The sequence below is a fragment of the Oncorhynchus masou genome, chromosome 21 (assembly GCF_036934945.1).
Source record: "Oncorhynchus masou masou isolate Uvic2021 chromosome 21, UVic_Omas_1.1, whole genome shotgun sequence".
NCBI lineage: Eukaryota > Metazoa > Chordata > Actinopteri > Salmoniformes > Salmonidae > Oncorhynchus > Oncorhynchus masou.
In genome coordinates this window covers 49,965,813-49,985,598 of record NC_088232.1, presented here as the reverse complement: position 1 = coordinate 49,985,598, position 19,786 = coordinate 49,965,813, and the positions used below count along the sequence as shown (strand labels likewise).

Here is a 19,786-nt window from a genome sequence, read left to right as displayed (position 1 = left end):
TAAATGTTGCAGTAGCTGTTTTTCTGCTGTTTCATAGCTGCTAATCGCACAAAGAAATATAAAATCTATATCCCACCTCACGCAGTAACAAGGCCTGGCTGGGGCGCTTTGTGCTGATAGATTCATTTTTGGAGGCTCTGAGTGATAGCGAAGAGATGCGGGGTCTACTAGTCAGATCCAAAATCACGGCCACGTGACATGACTCGAGTGGCCCCGTTACCACGGTAACCTCCCGCCCTTAAAGTGGCAGCTGAATATTTTGTCTCATCTGATATTTTTGGTTAATAAAAGACTTGGGCCACAAAAAAATGTAACGAAATTGAGCAATTTATCACATTACTTCTTACTAATATTTTTTTTTTTGCGTTAGAATCATTAAGCATGGTCATTTGTTTTTTTATGTTTGTTCATTATGGCAAAAAAACATTTCGGCTGGTAAAAAAATCTAAGTGGCTGGTAGATTTTTTCCATCTACCTGCCACAGTGGTTGGTGGAACAAAAAGTAAATTGTAGGTCTTGACTGCAGGTGTGGATATAGGAGGCCCCCACCTGTTGAAGAGGGCAGGGGAGGTGGCGGCGCGGTCCTTCAGGCCCTCAGATGAGGGGTTCATGGTGAAGACCACATGTAGGTTTCTGATGACCTGGCTGGTAAACCACTTGTAGAGCTCCTCATGCGTGTCCAGCATCATGCCCTCCTTCTGGGCACCCTCCTTACACTGGGTCATCAGGGCGGCGTACTCGTCACCCTCAAACAGACCTGGCACCTGGGCAGGGACACATGTTAGAGAATATACACACAGACGTATGTGTACATAGTGGATTTGGCTATTTCAGCCACACCCGTTACTGTCTGGTGTATAAAATTGAGCACACCGCCATGCAATCTCCATAGACAAACATTGGCAGCAGAATGACCTTACTGAAGAGTTCAGAGTGACTTTCAACTAGGCACAGTCACAGGATGCCACCTTTCCAACAAATCAAGTCAAATTTCTGCCCTGCTAGAGCATGAACGCCAGAACTTATCGCCCGACCTCACTAATGCTTGTGGCTGAATGGAAGCAAGTCCCTGCAGCAATGTTCCAACATCTAGTGGAAAGCCTTCTCAGAAGAGTGAATGCTGTTATAGCAGCAACGAGGGGACCAACTCCATATTTATGCCCATGACTTTGGAATGAAATGTTGGACGAGCAGGTGTCCACATACCTTTGGTCATGTATATAGGAACTTGAGGATATGGTATTTCCTAACAACAAGTTTTTCAATAGCAGTAACCAACACGTTTCTCAATAGCAGTATCTAGGTAGGAACCAATGGAAGAGGCGACAGGGGATCTGTTTCAAGTGACTACCATCTCCTTGTCCCTTCTGCTCTGAGCTGACAAGATAGGTAAAAGCAATATGATCTTGATTTGTCCTTCACCCCATCCTGTCTCTTCAAGGTCAGTGTAGACAGAGGAACGAAGACTGTTCTATTTTTGAGTATTAAAGTGTATAGCTTGGGTTGGCGGTCTCTACCTCTCCGTTGGCCAGCAGGGTGTTCATGCGCTCCAGGAAGCCAGAGTCCAGGACGTTGGACTCGTCCATGATGAAGGCGATCTTCTCGTTCTTGCAGCCGGAGCGACGCAGCACCGTCCGCAGGTCCTCGTCAAAGTCATCACCCGTGTATCTCCTGTGGACCTGGATGCAGACATCACAATGCAGTCAGCACCTCATTCAACTCATTAGAACCTACATATCGACGTGTTCCATTTTACATTGACTTGTTTATTGTTTACTCCATGTGTAACTCTGTGTTGTCTGTTCACACTGCTATGCTTTATCTTGGCCAGGTCGCAGTTGTAAATGAGAACTTGTTCTCAACTGGCCTACCTGGTTAAATAAAGGTGAAATAATTTTAAAAAATAAAAAACATCTGATGGATTCCACAGACCTAAAAAAAAACACTTCTGAAACACTACTTTTCCCACCCGTAATGTGTCGCGATGACGATTCAGATAGCTTTAAAAATGGCAATTCAAAAAGGAACAGAGTTAGATTTACAGTTTGCCATTACCACAGGACTTTACTAACCTTGATCTGATAGACACTCAGGCCGTTCATCCAGGCCACAAAGCGGGACAGGGTGGTCTTTCCTGCTCCACTGACTCCAATCAGGAGGAGATGACCCTGGGGTTGTCGGAAGATTCTGAAAAAGGACATGAATTGGACGTTTTTAACAGTGTCAAGTAAGGAGTCATAAAAAAAAAAAAACAACTCAAGTGTATCCACGTGCTAAATTTCACAATGTTGAAGCAGAGAAGTATTATTTTTTAATTATTTACCGGTCGATTCGGAGGACATGGTCCAGAACCTCGTTGAAGAGCACCAGCGGCACGTCCAGCTCCTCCTCGTAGAAGACCCTCAGACGGGCCTTGACGTAGTCTCGCAGCTCCTCCTGTTCCACTGGGATATAATCCTGAGGATGGGGACAGACCACCATTAACACAAAAACATCTTTCATTCAACCGACACAAGCCATGATTGTCAATTTCTTGGCTCTACTTTCACGGTGGGTAATGTCTATATGGTAGTTAGGTGATGCTGCAACATATGCCGATACACAGAACTAAACAGAACCATGTTATATCGCATCTCAACAAACAGAACCATGTTATATTGAGTCTCAAATCAAAATCACATTTTATTGGTCACATACATGTGCTTAGCAGATGTTATTGCAGGTTTAGCGAAAGCGACAGTGCAGTAATATATATATAAAAATTACTTATATTGCATAAACAGAAACGTATTATATTGCTACTATGGGCAGGAAGCTCACCTTAGAGAGCCAGTTGCTGTAGAGGATAGGCCTGTTGAGGGCCTTTTCACGGTCAATGTTGGGGAAGTGCTTGAGGGCCACCATGTCAATGTTTTCATCTGTCCAGCGCCTCTCCTCATCCTCCACCAACCTGTGCACGGGAGAGAATAGTTTAACAGGTCAGTCAGGACCTTAGACAACAACATTGAATCTCTTCGCATCCAACTTTTAAAATCAAATCAGGTCACACAATCAAGAAAACTCAGGGCCTTGCTTACAGCCTGGAACAAGCACCTGGTGTTATTCCTGGCAAGGGAAAACTCCAAGCCATATTAATAACGCTAAACAATCTTTCCCCCAAAGATTCTACGAGGCTACTTTGGGGGAGTCTGGCTACTTCCCTAAGGACTGAACATACACACCTGTCCTGGAAGAGGCGCAGGGCCTCATGGGCCCAGATGCGGATGAGACCCTCCACAGGGAGTGTCTCCAGGGGCCGCAGGGCTTCGAAGATGCCCCTCACCCAGCGGGACATCTCACGGGGAGAGTAGATGTAGTGGGGCTGGGTGTCTTGGGTGAAGCGTTCCTGTAGTGGACAGAGGGACATGCTCCATGAGGACAAAAAGGTCAGTTCCCTTACAGCACATCCAATCTAACCTGGTCCCAGATCAGTTTGTGACGTTTTGCTAACAACCTGAGGTTTTAACAAGATGGCATAAACTGATCTGGGACGAGGTTACATCCTATCCTACCATTGTGTTCAGCACTACAAAAATCAGACATTGTGAGCGATTCCTATAGTGGCTATTATACAAGACATATTTGTGAGGATGTTGTACCATAGAAATGGCTACTACTGTAGATAACTGTAAATACTACATTAGATAATACTACTGTTGATAATACTGGTGCTGTAGATCATGACCCCAAAGTGGGTTGAGGGTAAAAAATAATAATATGTATATATAAAAAAATAACAACTCAGTCAGGGTCTCAACTTACTGTTTAGAGTCAGAATAGTAGAATACACCATTTTAAAATTTGATTTTGCATCAGCAGTTTCTCTCTGGTTTCGTCAGTCACTGACAGGTAACCATTTTTAGATAAGCCAGCCATCTAAACTAATTATGGTCGAATATGGACCGGGCACGCGCCCAGGGGCCCTGACCTCCAGGGGGCCCACATTGATCTTGGTAGTCAGTCAGATATCAAAATAACATGGCATAAGTCATGGCGAAATTTGATAACTCAAAATACTACTGCAGATAGACTGATAAAGTAGGTATTTTACAGTTATGTTTGATACGTAAGCTCTTACCTGAGACATGGTGTAGAACTCCACCATGGCGGCGGTGAGTGGCTCAGCGAAGGTACGCAGCGAGGGGATGAGACGCAGCATGGCCCGGTTGAAGGTGCCGTAGATCTGAGTGAGGGAGGCGGGGCCGGGGTAGTCCACGTACACCACTGGCACGTGGCGCAGGAACCTGGAATAAAAAAAAATCACAACAGTTACCCATCATTCAAAACCGACCACAGTGAGTCGACTCCGGGGTCGTATTCATTAGGCACCAAACGGTAGAAAACTGACTGAAAACGGGTAGGGAACTACTTCACCGATACAAAACACTCCCTTTTCCCATTTCAAAACGTTTTACTAGAGTTAGTCACGTCGCTCCCTCGCTGTTTACCATGGGAGTCGCTACTACTAAACAAGACCTAGGAAAAAGCTACATGGTCGCAAAATGGACATAGGTCATGTTGACAGTACCTGTGGGTGAGGGGCTTCCTGCCGGGGTCGGTTGGGGGGTTACAGGCTCCCACAAACTGGATCCTCTCCAGCTTGACCCAGGTCTGGTCTGAGGTACGGTAGAAGCCTCCATGCTCCACCATCTGCAGGGGAAAAACACCAGAGGAAGGTGAGCTAATGCTCTCGCACGAACTCAGCATAACATAGTGCAGGGGTAGGAAACCCTGTTCCTGGAGTGCTGCAGGCAACACACCTGACCAACAGATAATTGATCAATTCAGTGATGTCCTAAATTCAACACAGGTCGGTTAAATAAAAAATTGAAGTGCCTGCCGTCCAGGACCAGGGTTGCCCATCCTTGCCTTTAACTTCAGAACACACTGGCCCATTCTCAAATGGCATCCTTCCTGGTCTCCTTTACTTCAGTACCACTGGTAGGTAGAAAGGCCATTGAGGAAGGAGTCATGTTAAACCTATTGAGACACAGCCAGTACGTGTGTATGCATGTACACGCTGAGAACGCCTCACCTGTCTTAGGAAGGAGATGACCCTCTGGGTACCATACTTGTCCATGTCAGGCAAGTTGATCTCATCACAAAAGAGCACCAGCCACTTGCCCAGCTGCACGGGGGCCAGGACCACACCGTTGGGCGTGCGTCGGTACTCGCAGTAGTGATCGAAGGTCTTTAGCAGGAGCTCCGGGGTGGTGGCACTGGAGAAGTTCAGACCCACAACCTGGGAGCAGAGGTGAAAGGGTTAACTTCGGCAGGAAGACCCATTATTCATTTGAAAGACTCATTGGCACACTTGAAGATTTAGCCTCCGGTCCAATGTCCACACTAGCATACTTATTGTGGAATTAGCAATATATTGGGTTTTGCATTCCAAGTGGACATTGGAAGCTGACTTAAGTCCATCTCTATGGTGACCAGCTGAAGAGATGCAGGGTGTGCCGGTTTTTGTTTCAATTCAGCACAACAAAAATTATGCATACTACCGTGTTCCGGGTGCATTTTCCGAGGACGTTCTTGCACGGAGAACGCATAAAACATTCCATTGATTTTAAATACATTGTGTAATTTTTTTTAATGCGTTTGCCTCTTATTTCTTTGCATACTTCCAGTTGAAGCTTGCAACGATGCATGAGTGAAAATACGTACAAAGAGAGTACGCATTTGATAACTGTACTCCTACTTTGATTTGGACTCGTACTCCGACACTCAAGTGCTCAGAGCACGGTAGTATTGCATTTTGAGAATCACCCCATGACTCAGACCAGGTCAGTTTAGACTACAATTGAAACCCACAGGTCTAAGCGCCATCTAACCCCAGTAAACAGCGTTCCTGATGGGACCACACTTACCTCCATGTCAGGCAGAGCTCGGAGGGCGCTGAACAAGGTCATGGTTTTACCCGAGCCGGGCGGGCCGCAGAGGACCAGGGGCTTGTGCTCAGCCAGCCAGGTGTAGAGCAGGGCTTCGTGGCGCACCGTGTCCAGGGTGGGTACCACAACATCTGGGCTAGCCACCTTGTGGGTCTCCACTTCGATCTGTGGCACCTTGCCCTGCCACGACTGCCACTCGCCGGAGATGGTGACCTGACGGGACCAAAAACAAGAGTTGTGGTATAATTCTAGGGACAAGAAGTTCTCTTAGTTAGCTCATATGGTCTGGAAAACAGGAAAAACTCAGGGCTCCTGTCAGGGTCTAACACGCGTCACATGCTGATAAATGTTGGCATCAGTGGTTTAAAATTATATTACACCAGGCACGTTGGCGGGTGGTCAGGGCTCCACAGTGCAAGTATTTCACTCGTCAAGTACGATCACATTTATAGTAATATCAATGCTGCAGTAGCAGTCTTAAAAGTATTTGTCGTTTTGTTTCATAGCTGGTAAATGAAATCGCAACAAAGAACTATGACCCCTCACACTGCCATCGACTTGGGGCTGTGCACATGTGAAGAGCTGAGTGAAAGATTCATTTTTAGAATGAAAAATCTACTGAAGTGAGACTTTTCCTTGTGTTTCCCAGCTGTTTACATAGTTTGTTCACGAGCTAGGATGTTTTTTTATTTTTGAGTTTCAACAGAATCTCACTGGCACAAACATGACTTGTTACATTACCACGGTAACCCCCCTGCCATTAAAGGGGCAGGTGAACATTGTCTCATCTGTGATATTTTGGGTTAAAATACTTAAGGTCACAAAAAATGAAATTAAACATATCACACTACTTCTAACTAGTAATACATATGTTTTAGAAACATCAAAGCATGCTCATCCCTTTGGGTTTTTTTGGTGTAATTTTAGTGGCAAAAAAAAAGAAGACATTTGTCTGGTAAAAAATGTGTCTTGTAGATTTTTTTTTATATACCTGCCAGTGGTTGGTGGACCAAAAAGTTTATTCATTTAATAGTTAATGTTATGCCCTGGCTCCAGTTCTACCACGGGATAGGACAAAAAAATTAAATAAATAAACTTCAGAATTTTAATGAGAGTTAAATGGGTGAGCCACTTTGTTATTCAGCTTGATGATCTGAGATTCAAGAGCACGTCCATTCCTACCTCGTAGTCGATGATGGGCACGTTGGGCGCCGAAGGCAGGGGCACAGTGGTGATGCGGCGGATATATTCACCCAGCTCGCCACGTATCTTCAGCCGGCCGTCGCCTGAGAAGGACCACAGCACGGCGTAGATCAAGTACCTCTGTGGACCCAAACGGCAGAAATATGGTTTAACATTGATAAAACCCATTTATTATTTTTTCTAATATTTGTTGTTGTACAAAAATCAAGTTTACAATTAATGCAGCATTGTTACAAACCCATGTAGTATTATTGTTTGGATTCTTGAAAAGCACTCAATAATAATAATAATGATAATAATAATGATAATAATAATGACGCTTAGTGTGACAGGAGAGGAGCTGCTTAGTGCAATGTTCTCTGGATTCATCAGATTTCATTCTCTGGGGTAAGTCTCCAGTCTGACAGGATAGTTTCAACTCAATCAATCCACCAAGTAAATTGAAAAAACATTTACATTTCCCCCCCCCAACTACTCGATTCTTGAACTACAATTTCAATTGATCTCCTAAACTTAAATGAATTCAAATGGAATTGACACCAAGCACTGAGGGACTCCATTTAGCCTCCCCACAAGCAGGAGGCGCTGTGGCACCACTGACTGACCTGCATGTAGCGCTCCAGCTGGTCGTTGGGCATGGGGAAGTCTGAGTGGTTGTTGTTGTAGAGCGCCACGTTGCGGCAGGCCTGGTGTAGCATGGAGAACAGGGAACCCATACAACGCAGCCGCGTGAAATCCATGATGTGCTCCATCTTGGAGGCATGCTCCAGGGTCTTGATCACCAGCCCAGTGGAGGTGAAGTAGGGCTGCAGGATGGCCGCTGTGTCCCTCTGGATCTGGAGGGAGAGAGAGAGAGAGAGGACAATGGGGGGGTGTTATAAGACTATTAACGTAACGCTAGATGAGCCAGGGCTGTGTTCAATAGGGAGAAAATGTTATCCAACAGAGTGAAACAAGTGTTTTGTTGCGCCCTACTGAACAGGACCCAGGTAGCAACAGTACCAACCTGCAGCATGGGGGAGGCGGTCTCCTCGCCCTCGTCCTCAGTGCCCTTGTGCATGCGGAAAGCCTCATCTTCGCCCTCGTCCAATGGGATGCTGCGCAGGCGCGCCAGGAAGTGGTTGAAGATCATGTCAGTGCTGAGCACGTCTTCGCTGAACCAGACCATGCCACAACGTGACACAGTGGCCAGGGTGGCATACTTCAGATCCTGCACCTCGAACATGATGCGCACCTACAGACACCACAGAGGAATGCTGATGTCACAGATCTAAATGAAAATAATTTTAATGGTGGTCCCCTTTGGACCAATAAAAAGCTGGAGCACACCCAGAGAAAATTGTTTAGTGTGGAGGTGCTGACTAACGATGAATAAACTGTAAACTATATAAATAAAAGAGTTGCACACATTCTTTCTAGATCTTTTTTTTTTGGACTAAAAGATAATGACCAGTTTTACACAATGGCGCAGTTTCACACTCAAATTAAGCCTCCACCTGGACTAAAACTGAATCAGTATGTGCAAGTGTGTTTCAAAAGTGGACTTCACAGGGTGACCAATGGTATTAGAGATGTAAAGCTTGTGTCATGGTACTGGATTATTTATTTTTTTTCATTAAAAAGGGATCTGGCTCGAGGGAAACAACATACGTTTGGCGGCAGGCTGAGACGCTCTCCGTTGGGCAAGGTGAGCAACTTGTTGTCGTCCAGCACAGAGTTGAGATTCTCTACCCACTCAGGGTCCACGTCACCATCAAAGATGATCCATTGCCGTTTCTGCAACTCGCCTCTCACGTTGTCAATGATCCTGGGATGAAAAATCCCCAAAACAATCGATTAATTAATTGACTGGATTTGTAATACAAAAAGAGAAAAACTTTGAGTGTCATCAACCTGACAATGACAAGAGACACCAAGAGGGCTTAGTTCGGAGCCCTGAGGCACACCAGTCGTGTCGCGAGACCACGTGGTGCTTAAAATCAGCACACTACATAGAATAGCTTGAACAACAATACATTTACATTGAAGCCTGCTAATACTTACTTCCTGAGCACGTGCGTGAAGAGCCCATCGGTCCACTCACGGGTGTTGGGGTCTAGGGTTCCGTACAGGTGGTCCTTGCTGATGGCCTTTGGGTCGATGATGTGGGCCACACCCTCCATCCCCTCCAGGCGCTCCAGGGCTTTGAGCAGCACCCTCCAGGCCATGGTCTTGCCACTGCCAGAGGGTCCCACCATCATCAGGCCGTGGTTGATCTGGGTGATCTGGTACAGCTGGAGCACCTGGAATGATATGGTTTAACATTACAGACTTGACACTTAGCTGACATCATGGGAGTGCAGACAAACTTGGTTTCAAATTCAGACATTTTAACCAATGTCGGTACCAAAGTGGAAAAAGGAATTACATTCAAAGTAGTAACAATACTGTCACACTTGTAACAATTGACATCAGGATAAAGAAATAGTTTTGTCTTGCCAATCTACACTACAGGTCAAAAGTTATAGAACACCTACTCATTTAAGGGTTTCTTTATTTGTACTATTTTCTACATTGTAGAATAATAGTGAAGACATCAAAACTATGAACACATATGGAATAATGTCGTAACCAAAAAAAGAAGAAGTGTTAAACAGATCAAAATATATTTTATATTTGAGATTCTTCAAAATAGCCACACTGACTTAATGACAGCCTTGCACACCTTGAATGAGTAGGTGTATATTTCTGGGTGAAACCACAGAGTGAATAATTGGGGACGACATTACGTACCTTCTCAACCCACATGCTGCCCACGTCGTCTCCGTCTCCATAGGTGAGGAACATCTCGGCGCAGACCTTGCGGAGCTCTTCGCGCAGAGCCGTCATCTCGCCGCGCATGTACTGCACGCCGGGGAAGACGTCCGACAGCAGGCTGAACAGCAGGGGGATGTCCTCAGCCACCAGCTTGGGTACCATGGTCTCACACACACTCTGGATCAGGATCTGAACATGGACAGAGACACAGAGGTTAGGCGACATCCCTTCTAGAGGTCCTATCCACTTCCACAGGGACACAGAGGAAAGGGGACTTATCTTCTAGGTTAGGCGTCAACCCCTTCATGCCATACATGCAATATTGGCAGTCCTTTTAATCTTTATACTTTGGTTGGCATGGTCTCCTAACCCAGTGTAAAGAAATATGGCTCATGGGGATTAGCTGGTGGTCATAAAACTGAAAGTGTATTGTGACTGTAGTTTAAGTATGTTTTTAATAATGCAGAAAACTGAAGAGAGAAAACCCAAAGATACTTAAGTTCCTTTACCTCCTGTTCAGGGAGGTTCTCCGCGATCTCGTTCTCGTCCACGTTCTCGCCGCGCTCACGTTTATCCTTCTTGATCCTCTGGATGCGCTCCCGCTTCACGTTGCCGGCGCTGACCAGCACGCTCTTGAGAGCTCGCAGGCCAAAGTCGTAGTGACTCTGGGAGGACAGCTGTTCGTCGCACAGCCTGCAGGTGCACAGAGAGAAAAAATAGATTCAGTCAATGAGAAGGAACACAAAACCAATAGAGCTTTCAGGGGTTGTGGTGCTGGCATGCATGAAAGATTTCACATTATTTGATCTCTCAAATGTTGTTGGAAACATAGTACATAATATAGTACATACTTGAAGAAGGGCACGATCTTCTTGGCCAGGATTTCCGCAGTGCGGAAGCCCTGTGAGTAGAGCATGACCTGGGCGATGAGTTGGCGGTCGGGCTTGGTCATGGCCAAGGAGCGGAACAGTTTCTTCAGATTGTCGGGCAGGTTTGAGCGGCCGGCGTAGCCGGGGTTCATGGTGATGAAGATGGCCATGTCGGGGCTCACCTTCACCTGCTTGTTGAGCAGCTCGCAGGTGACAGGAGCACCTGGAGAAGGGGGAAACGGCGACATCGATTAACTTACATTCTTAAGTGCACCACCATATGAAAACATGCTTGGTTTGAAATGTCAGCAGTCTTTTTTTTATTTTTTATAACATAAGGCCTTTCAGACAACACATTTTCATGGACTAAAAAGCACTTTCAAATGAAATTCTAAGAAGCTTTTAATGAGTCTGTGGAGATACGTACTGCGGTCTCGGTTGGGGTTGCTGTGCTCCCTCAGGGCCACCTGGATGAACTGGACCTGCTGTGAGACGGCCGACAGCATCCTCTCCTCCAGACGATTGAACTCGTCAAAGCAGCCCCAGGCGCCTACCTGGCACAAGCCCACGAAGATACGACCCATCGCCTGGAGACGGATAAACAGATCTTTATAAAAAATAAATAAAAGGCTTATCTGATTCTGAAAATAACAATCCAAGATTAGCCTCTTTTAGTGTAAAGTATCAGTCAGTATTGGCGTACCTGGAAGTCGAAAGTCTCGTCACAGTTGAAGACCAGGACGAAGCGTCCCAGCTGGTGACCCAGAGCCTTCACAGACTCTGTCTTTCCAGTTCCAGCGGGCCCTGGAAATAAAGAGCGAAAAAAATCACCAGAGGATATGCTATAAAGTTACAACTCAGTTTGGCTTTCAGAATTTAAACTGTCTACTTTATTGGCTATGTAGAGTCTAGAGCAGGCCTGTGCAATTCCAGTCCTCGGGGGCCTGATTGGTGTCACACCTAACACACCTCATTTAAACTATATACACGTTTAACTAAAGATCATGATTAGTTGGTTATTGGAGTCAAGTGTGTTAGCTGGGGAAAAAGTGTGACATCAATCAGGCCCCTGAGGACTGGAGTTGCCCAGGCCTCGTCTAGAGAGTGGCATGCAGTTCTTGGAGCGTACCAAAGGGAGCTCCACCGAACCTGGCCTCCAGGGCCTGGGTCATGGTCAGGTAGCAGCGGTCGGTCAGTGGGGTCTGGACCAGCTTGTCCTGGACTCCTAGGTACTCAAAGCCATAGTTGAACTTGGCGTTGGCCATCTGGATGGACAGCTGCTGCAGCACGTCCGTCTGCTTGGGGTCAAAGTAGAAGCGCATCTGGCTGAGCCACTCAAACGACTTGGGGTTGTCGACCTTGTTTTTGATCAGTTGCCTGGTCACGTCCCTCTGGTGGACCAGCTCAGTGATCTATAGGAAAGGAGCACAAACAGTTTACTTTATCACCCATTTGGATAGTGGGACTATACTTCTAAGTGCTTAGAATTGGACTGACAGAGAAAAGCTTGATGCCAAAGTCTGTGCATTTAACAATGACTCGTCTTTGAAATCCTACTTGGAGAATGCTCTTCTCAAAAGCTTACACCCATTCTTCCAAACTTAACTTGTCCAGAATGTCTGCCGATGTGTCATCTCCCACTCACCAGGTGTTCCAGCTTCCTCCTGCGGAGTGGAGGCTGCTCCATCAGCACGGTGTCGGCCAGCACGTTCAGGGTGGCCTCCACGTTGGTCAGCACGCTCGACATGGGCGACATGTCCCCGCCACCTGAGATGGTGGTCAGAGCGGCATCCACTTTCTCAGACCAGTCGATCTGAGCAGACAGCACTACCAGCTGAGCCTGGAGTTAGTAGAGGGAGAAAGAGATGTTTTTTCAACATGTTTAAATTGGTTTCAAGATCTTTGTGGGCGTTACAGGTCAGACTACAATTTTCATGGATATTCTTTCGGGGCTACTAACTGGATTACTATCGGTTAACACTGACAAATATTTTTCTGAAATGGGCAATGTTAATAAAATTGATTGATTGTGGATCGTGGCTAATTTCTGTTGTGTCATTGCCGACTCAACATGATCATGGCTGACTGCTGGACGAACAATAGCCCACTGCGACGTTCCGTACCTGGTATCGGTCAATCCAATCGATGTATTTATCGAGTTCGATGGAGTTGCCCTTGTTGAACGCGCCCACCTCTGTGACAGACTCGGCCAGCAGCTTGGCCAGCGTGACCCGCATCTCCTTCTCCACCAGGGTCAGCCAGTCGTTGATCTTGGGGTGCTCGAGGAGGTCCACGGGGGTCTTGTAGAAGATCTCCTCGCCCTCACGGGATGAGATGCCCAGCACCACCGTGTTTTCCTCGTTCAGCAGGATGCTGGAGACGCCGGCGAACATCTTCTTGAAATGCTTCTGCAGCTTGGCAACGTTCTTGCTGTTTCCGATGATCTCCAGTAAGTCTTCATCACCAACGAAGTAGAACCTGGTAAAGATAAACAAACATGTGTATCCTGAATGTGATGACCATCAGTCACTTTACAGTGTGTATACAGGACTAAATGACCATACTAAATGAACAGCAACTACTAATTTCTTCAATGGGGGGCTAAATATTACAGATTAAAAAGCTTAGCTTGCTGCTTAGCCTGCTAAGGCTATGTATATACAATCAAATAAATATATAATTTTATTTAAAAACCATGAAGAGTCAACAATACTTTGTGGCTATAATATAGTTAACGTTAGCCAGCTAATGAGAAGCTGATCGCCGCTGGATGCTTTCACGTTTAGTTTGTCTGGGTTTGTTGCTGTTAGCTAGCACATGGACAAGCAGTACTGCAGTAGTCAGACATGACACAAATAACCAACACAGGTGGATCCGTCTTTTATTTTTGCACTACACAAACATTTATAAGAACAGTTTTTCCCCCTACTGTGTTATTGACTTGTTAATTGTTTACTCCATGTGTAACTCTGTGTTGTCTGTTCACACTGCTATGCTTTATCTTGGCCAGGTCGCAGTTGCAAATGAGAACTTGTTCTCAACTAGCCTACCTGGTTAAATAAAGGTGAAATAAAATAAAAAACGCTAGCTAACGTTAGCTTGCAAATCAGAGTTGAAAAATGCTGGCTAGCAAATGTGAGATAGCAGGGATTTTAGTGAGCTATCAAACCTGTCTGGTGTGTTGTTTGCCTGCTAGCTAGTAGCCAGTGACATGGGAAGCAAAGTTAGGAATTCAGCAAGCTAGCCTGTTATGTAGGCGGCGATGCTAACCGTTTAGCGAGCAAGCTAAACATTTGGCTAGCTGGCGTCGGGAGTATAAGGTAACTTTAGTTAGTGTGGTGAGGGTTAATTTAATTATTTCTTCAACATTGCTAGCAAGTTTATTGTTGCCAAAGGACTTTGCAAAATGTTTTAGTTTTCTAGCTAGCAACATTAGCAAAGCTAGCTGCACAGTCATATTGGCTAGCTAGCAACATTTCATCATTTCTCTAACCAAGGTCGTGGAAACGCAATTCGAGCTAGCCCACCAAGGCCAGCCCAACCCAGGGTTGACTTTAAAGTGCGAAGCTTTAGATACGGCCCTGTTTTTTCAGAATTCAAACCAAGAGGTACGCTACAACAGGACTTGCTCTTGGTTGGAGCCATTTCTATTGAGAAAAGACCGTACACTTTAGACCGGATATAGGATTTCCCAGATTTTCCCAAAAACGGAAATGAGAGACAGGCCTATGGCAGATGCCACTATTAGAGACATGGATAACATCTTACCTGGGGAATGAGGACCTCTCCCTCTCCAGGTACTCTCCCAGAGCCTTCTGGATCTTTCCCAGCAGGTCGGCCAGCCTCTCCAGAGACCTCTGCACCCCCTGGATGTTCAGCACGTCCATCACCAAAGGAGACTTGGTCACCTTCTTCATCAGAGCCAGGAACTCTGTGCTGATACTATATGAGAGAGAGAAATAAAAGGTTGATGTTATCTTGGGGTGGTAGGTAGCCTGGCGGGTAGGAGCGTAGGTTGCTGGATCGAATCCCCGAGCTGAAAAAGTAAAAATCTGTTGTTCGGCCCCAGAGCAAAGCGCAGTTGCCGATGAAGTGGATGTCAATTAAAGCAACTCCGATTCAGAAGGGTTGGGTTAAACGCAGAAGACAGATTTCAGTTGAACTGACTAAGTATCCCCTTTCCCCTAAAAGCTTACCAAGATCTTTACCAAGTCCTCCTTACCACAGACGAGGTTCTTTGGCCTATTTCCAATCTTAGGTGACAAGGGGGAACCTCAATTATTTCCTCAATTCCGTCACAAAATGTATCAGAGGAGAAGATCAGAAGAGAAGAACTACGGATCTTACCTCGAGAACCTCTGGGTCTCCACAGGCAGCAGGTGTTTGATGTCAGCACTGCCAGTGAAGATGCCTTCCAGGTAGACCCAGCGGCGCTGGACATCGATCCACACGTCAAACAAGGCCATGATCCGGTTCAGCTTGTCCTCCCAGCTCATAGCATCTTCCTCAAACACCTGATGGCACACAGAAGGAACCATTAATGCCTCATGGAGACTAGGACCATACCATGTAAACTGTGTGTTCTTATACTATCCGACAAGAACCAGAGACCCGAGTTAAGACAGGAACTCGAGATCCAGACCAAGACCAGTCCAGATCCCTTGAAATCCAGGCCCAACCCCTTAAGAAACCAGATCCCATCACGAGACCAAGACTGCATTGACATGATGTAAAGACCAGAAGATCAAGAGTACATCTCTGGCAAGAACCCATTTGAATTTAAACGTCCACCGACCTTGTAGTAAGGTGACAGCTTCATGGCTGACACGCTGTTGATGTGCTCCTTGACCTTGTTGAAGAGGTCGTCCCAGCCGCGGATCAGACGGCACTTGTTCTGGTAGTTGATCAGGTCCAGCTCATAGGCGTTCCAGACCTCACGGATCTGTCTCGGACCAATGGAAAAAATACATCAATATTGCCACTTACTACGTACATACTTGACTACCCAGATTTTAAATCCTTTATCCTTTTTGTAATTGCGCTGCAGGGAACAAAGATTTGTTTAAGTGGAATGTTGTGGTTACCTGTTTGAGGAACTCCTCCAGGGCCATCTCTCCCTGGGCCACCAGCAGCACGTCTCTCACCACCATCTCGTTCCTCTGCAGGTCCACGTCCCAGATCTGACCCAGAGTCAGCTCCGACAGCACCCAGTTCACGTGCAGACGCTTCATCAACTGCTTCCAGTGGCGATCCTTCAGGGCCTCCGACTTCAGCTCGATCACCAGCATGTTGATCTGAGTGACGAGACAAAAGGACCGTTTAGCGTTACGATAGGAAACTTGATTCAGGTATATTGTAGACGCGATCAGGATGTTATTCAATATTAACAAGTACAAAGTTTTTGTCCAAGCTTTTCCCATCCAAGAGGAATGTCAACCAGACATGGTTCAATCTTTTGTCTCAAGTAACTAATTTTAAATTGCAACAATGCAATGTCTAGTTTCGACTAGTACCGAGGGAAATACAGGGTCTTACCTTCATGTAACTCTTGAGAAGCCTCTGGACGTGCTCGTAGGACGCATACTGCCTCAGTCGAGCTGGGAAGTTCTTCAGCTCATTTAGCAGGCCATCTAAACTCTGACGCAGCTACAAAATCGGAAATACAGATACACATTACACTAACAGACTTGGCCCAATAGATGGGCCCAAAACAGACATGGTCCAGTGTCCTTGAACACAAAGACAAATTAATCTTACCTTGCGTGGTTGAACAGAGACCCAGGGCTGCTCCTTGGCCTGGTCAATCTGCTCCCACACCTTGGACAGCTCTGACCACACCCCCTTCAGGTCCTGCAGCTCCTCCAGAGCCACCTACAGCACATAGAAACAGATCAAACCTTAGCACCACAGAGGAGCACGAGGACATCTTACTGGGAAGTGACATGTTTGTATCGACAGATATACCAAGACTCCAGGCACAATGAGGCAAGGGGAACAACGATGTCATATGCCGCATTGCTCTTGCACGGACTAATGAACAGTCCAAAATGCAGTAGCGGCTGGCTGCAGATACCATAGTGCTTAAAAGATAACACCTCTAGTTTAAAAAGACAGAGGTGTGATAATCATACCTGAACTCTCTCTTCGCTGCCGCTCAGCAGGCCAGTGTCGGTCAGCTCCAAGGCCTCTTTGGCTCGGGAACACTTATCCCGATCATCCTTCAGCCGGCCAAACTTTCCCTCGTAGATGGTGAGAGACTGGAGGGCCTCCTCTGGACGCAGGGCCCCCTATGGAACAACAGATCTAGGATCAGCTTATACCCTCACCAAAATACCAAGTGCAAAACTCATATGAAAGATTTATGCAAAGATCAAATCCTATAACATCAATCTTTCAAACAAAAATGCATCTTAAATAACTTTCTCTTACAGCCACCGGTTTGGTCTTCTCCCAGTCCGCAAGGAGATCGATGGTGCGACCCTCCACGGCTTTGTCTTCCTGGACGATCTTCATCTGCAAGTTGGCCACTTGCTGCTGGATGGCCGTGTCCTTGCGCTTCATGATGTCGCTGAAGGCACCCCACTCGCCCTCGATGTTGTCGATGTACAGCCACGATGGCGGGAACTGGAAGCGCTGCTTCTCGAGAAGCCGCTGACCATTGCGGAAAAGCTGCAAAGAAAGAAGTCAGGATTTTAAAAATCCATCCATCTTTTCATATAAAAAAAAAATCAAATCAAAATCAAATGTACTCATCACACACAGTTTACAGCAGGGTAAAAAAAAAGGGCAGTGAAACTTGTGCTGGCGCCATCAACAATGCAGTACATTCATCAATACTTTCAATTTAAAAAATGACAAGTATTAGAAGTAATAGAAGAGGGAGATGCGTAATAGTAATGGAATGTATTTAAACATAGAAAGTGGGTAGTGGAATCGATAGTATATAATAGAACAGCAGCATTGACTGTGCGCGTGCACGAGTTCTCACCCATGACAACGATGAGGTCACAGCTTGTGAGGATCGTATGAAAATCATTTTGACGGTACTTACGTCGACGTTCTTCTCAAACTGCTTGATCTTGCGTTTGAGCGTCTGGACATAGGTGATGAAGGTCACAGCGTCCGAAGTGCTGGCGGTGTCCACCGAGTGCTGCTCCAGCTCTTGGCGGGACTGTGGTGGGACAGATGAAGACAGGGGAGTTGAAATCAGATAGAGACAAATAGTCTGCTCCAACAGCCACACTAATATTCCACTTAGAATGAAGCGATGTATTGGGCATGCATTCTAAGTTTCATGCTAGTTATGACAATGGATCATATTTCCAGTGACGACAATGAAACCAGTTTCTCTTGGCAGACAGGAGGGCTTACCTTGGAGATCTGGGAGTGGAAGTCCTGCATGTTGTTGCCCAGCATCTGGCCGAACCTGCTGAGAACCTCTTTGTGCCAGGAGTCATACTTCAGGTTCACCTTGGACTGGACCTGGAGTTGAACAAAGCATATAACCAATCCGCATCACCACATTTCTAGGCAACAATGCATCTCATCAGCGCACAACTGAACAGAACAACAGAAATTGCTCTACTCCTATTGCTGAATCGTCAGTCTCTTTACCTTGCCATAGTCAATGACCACGGGCCCAAACTCCTTCTTGGTCTCAGCGTTGTCGAAGGTCCCCCTGGCTTTGCGGATCTGGACCAACAGGGCCTGCCACTTGGTCAGATCCTCCCCCAGGCGGTTGTAGATGTTCTCTGCCTGCATGTCCCACAGGCATTGGTACTGCAGCCACACCTACACAACAGAGACACATGGGTGAGTGACAGAACCAATAGCTGAAATGAACTCCATCTTGGGATTAATCTCAATAATCGTTATTTGCTTCTTGTGCTCAAAAGACATTGGAGGGAGGAACAAAGGACAAAAACAGACAATTGACAAAAATATCCAGTATAATTTATGGGTGTTTCAAATAGCTAGCTGGCTAAATCTGACACATATACAGAAATGTTAAGGATACCAATACATCAACACGATTGATTGCATACCTTGACGTACTGCTCCACCTCATTGACGTTGTCCTTGACCGAGTTGTAAGCCTCCTCCAGGGCAGCTGGGCCATCTGGCATTCTTGTCAGTGCGTTCCTGTAGAACTTCTCCTCCTCAGACAGCTCATAGTGGACGCCCACCTAGTGGCCAGGACACCAATACATCAACTATAGCAACCTATACCAAAACATCCCATGTACTTGTACCCAGCATGCTAGAGAGGCTAGCTTGATGAGATCACTGAATTCAATACTAACTTGTTAAAGAAGCTAGCTAGGTGATAGGAATGAATGCAATACTAACTTGCTAAAGCAGTTAGCTAGGTGATGGCAATGAATTGAATATATAAAAGTGCTCTGCATGGCCTCCAGACCTGGTATCTCTGGCTCTGGATCCTGGGCAGAGAGAGGATGACCATCTTCCAGGCAAACATCTCCTGGTAGAGCTTGTAGCGACAGTCTTCAATGGGCGGGTTTAGGTAGATCACTTGGTTGGTGATCCTCAGCTCATGTACAACGTTCTTTCACAAGTAAAAAAAAAAGAAAAAAAGCATAATTTGTTTCATAAACTGCAATTTGTGCCTTTGGGAAGACATTTTCTTCATTATATTATTATCAAATCAATCCTCCTACTGCAGTCTTGAACCCTTACCTTGATCTTGGGCTCTCCGCCAGGCTTGTGGCTGACTTGAGGGGCCTCTGTGTCCATGTCCACATCAGCCTTGTCCTCCATCTGACCCCGGAGAACCTGGGTCCAGGCCCTGAGCCCAGCCTGCAGACGCACCCCGAGGATCCTTTCAATCTACACAAAGGGAAAATAAAATTTGATTCAATAAACCACTTTATTTCTTCTTTTTCTACCAGAATAGGGACCAGCAGCAACAGAATAGCTGCTGGTATTTGTGGCCCCTACTGGTCATGTTCCAGGACAAACTATCCGGCT

General features: G+C 46.1%; 1 protein-coding gene across 2 annotated transcripts in view; it reads right to left on the bottom strand.

The window, feature by feature from the left end:
• Positions 1-19,786, bottom strand: part of dync1h1 (dynein, cytoplasmic 1, heavy chain 1) — a 49,625-nt gene that overhangs the window by 17,076 nt on the left and 12,763 nt on the right. For both annotated transcript variants that reach the window (XM_064928666.1, XM_064928669.1), the window contains exons 10-46: positions 19,496-19,645; positions 19,218-19,364; positions 18,844-18,984; positions 18,413-18,589; positions 18,170-18,280; positions 17,850-17,969; positions 17,228-17,467; positions 16,930-17,085; positions 16,556-16,669; positions 16,334-16,444; positions 15,883-16,092; positions 15,594-15,740; positions 15,146-15,312; positions 14,567-14,740; positions 12,922-13,276; positions 12,444-12,638; positions 11,928-12,210; positions 11,502-11,602; positions 11,226-11,385; positions 10,781-11,021; positions 10,439-10,622; positions 9,906-10,118; positions 9,177-9,415; positions 8,784-8,940; positions 8,140-8,367; positions 7,739-7,969; positions 7,113-7,253; positions 5,910-6,143; positions 5,075-5,281; positions 4,568-4,689; positions 4,118-4,283; positions 3,222-3,385; positions 2,821-2,950; positions 2,324-2,457; positions 2,073-2,187; positions 1,518-1,679; positions 550-764 (exon numbers count right to left, since the gene is read on the bottom strand). In XM_064928666.1, the coding sequence (XP_064784738.1) occupies positions 550-764; positions 1,518-1,679; positions 2,073-2,187; positions 2,324-2,457; positions 2,821-2,950; positions 3,222-3,385; positions 4,118-4,283; positions 4,568-4,689; positions 5,075-5,281; positions 5,910-6,143; positions 7,113-7,253; positions 7,739-7,969; positions 8,140-8,367; positions 8,784-8,940; positions 9,177-9,415; positions 9,906-10,118; positions 10,439-10,622; positions 10,781-11,021; positions 11,226-11,385; positions 11,502-11,602; positions 11,928-12,210; positions 12,444-12,638; positions 12,922-13,276; positions 14,567-14,740; positions 15,146-15,312; positions 15,594-15,740; positions 15,883-16,092; positions 16,334-16,444; positions 16,556-16,669; positions 16,930-17,085; positions 17,228-17,467; positions 17,850-17,969; positions 18,170-18,280; positions 18,413-18,589; positions 18,844-18,984; positions 19,218-19,364; positions 19,496-19,645 (6,542 nt within the window). The remainder of the gene's footprint in view (positions 1-549; positions 765-1,517; positions 1,680-2,072; positions 2,188-2,323; positions 2,458-2,820; positions 2,951-3,221; positions 3,386-4,117; positions 4,284-4,567; positions 4,690-5,074; positions 5,282-5,909; positions 6,144-7,112; positions 7,254-7,738; positions 7,970-8,139; positions 8,368-8,783; positions 8,941-9,176; positions 9,416-9,905; positions 10,119-10,438; positions 10,623-10,780; positions 11,022-11,225; positions 11,386-11,501; positions 11,603-11,927; positions 12,211-12,443; positions 12,639-12,921; positions 13,277-14,566; positions 14,741-15,145; positions 15,313-15,593; positions 15,741-15,882; positions 16,093-16,333; positions 16,445-16,555; positions 16,670-16,929; positions 17,086-17,227; positions 17,468-17,849; positions 17,970-18,169; positions 18,281-18,412; positions 18,590-18,843; positions 18,985-19,217; positions 19,365-19,495; positions 19,646-19,786) is intronic.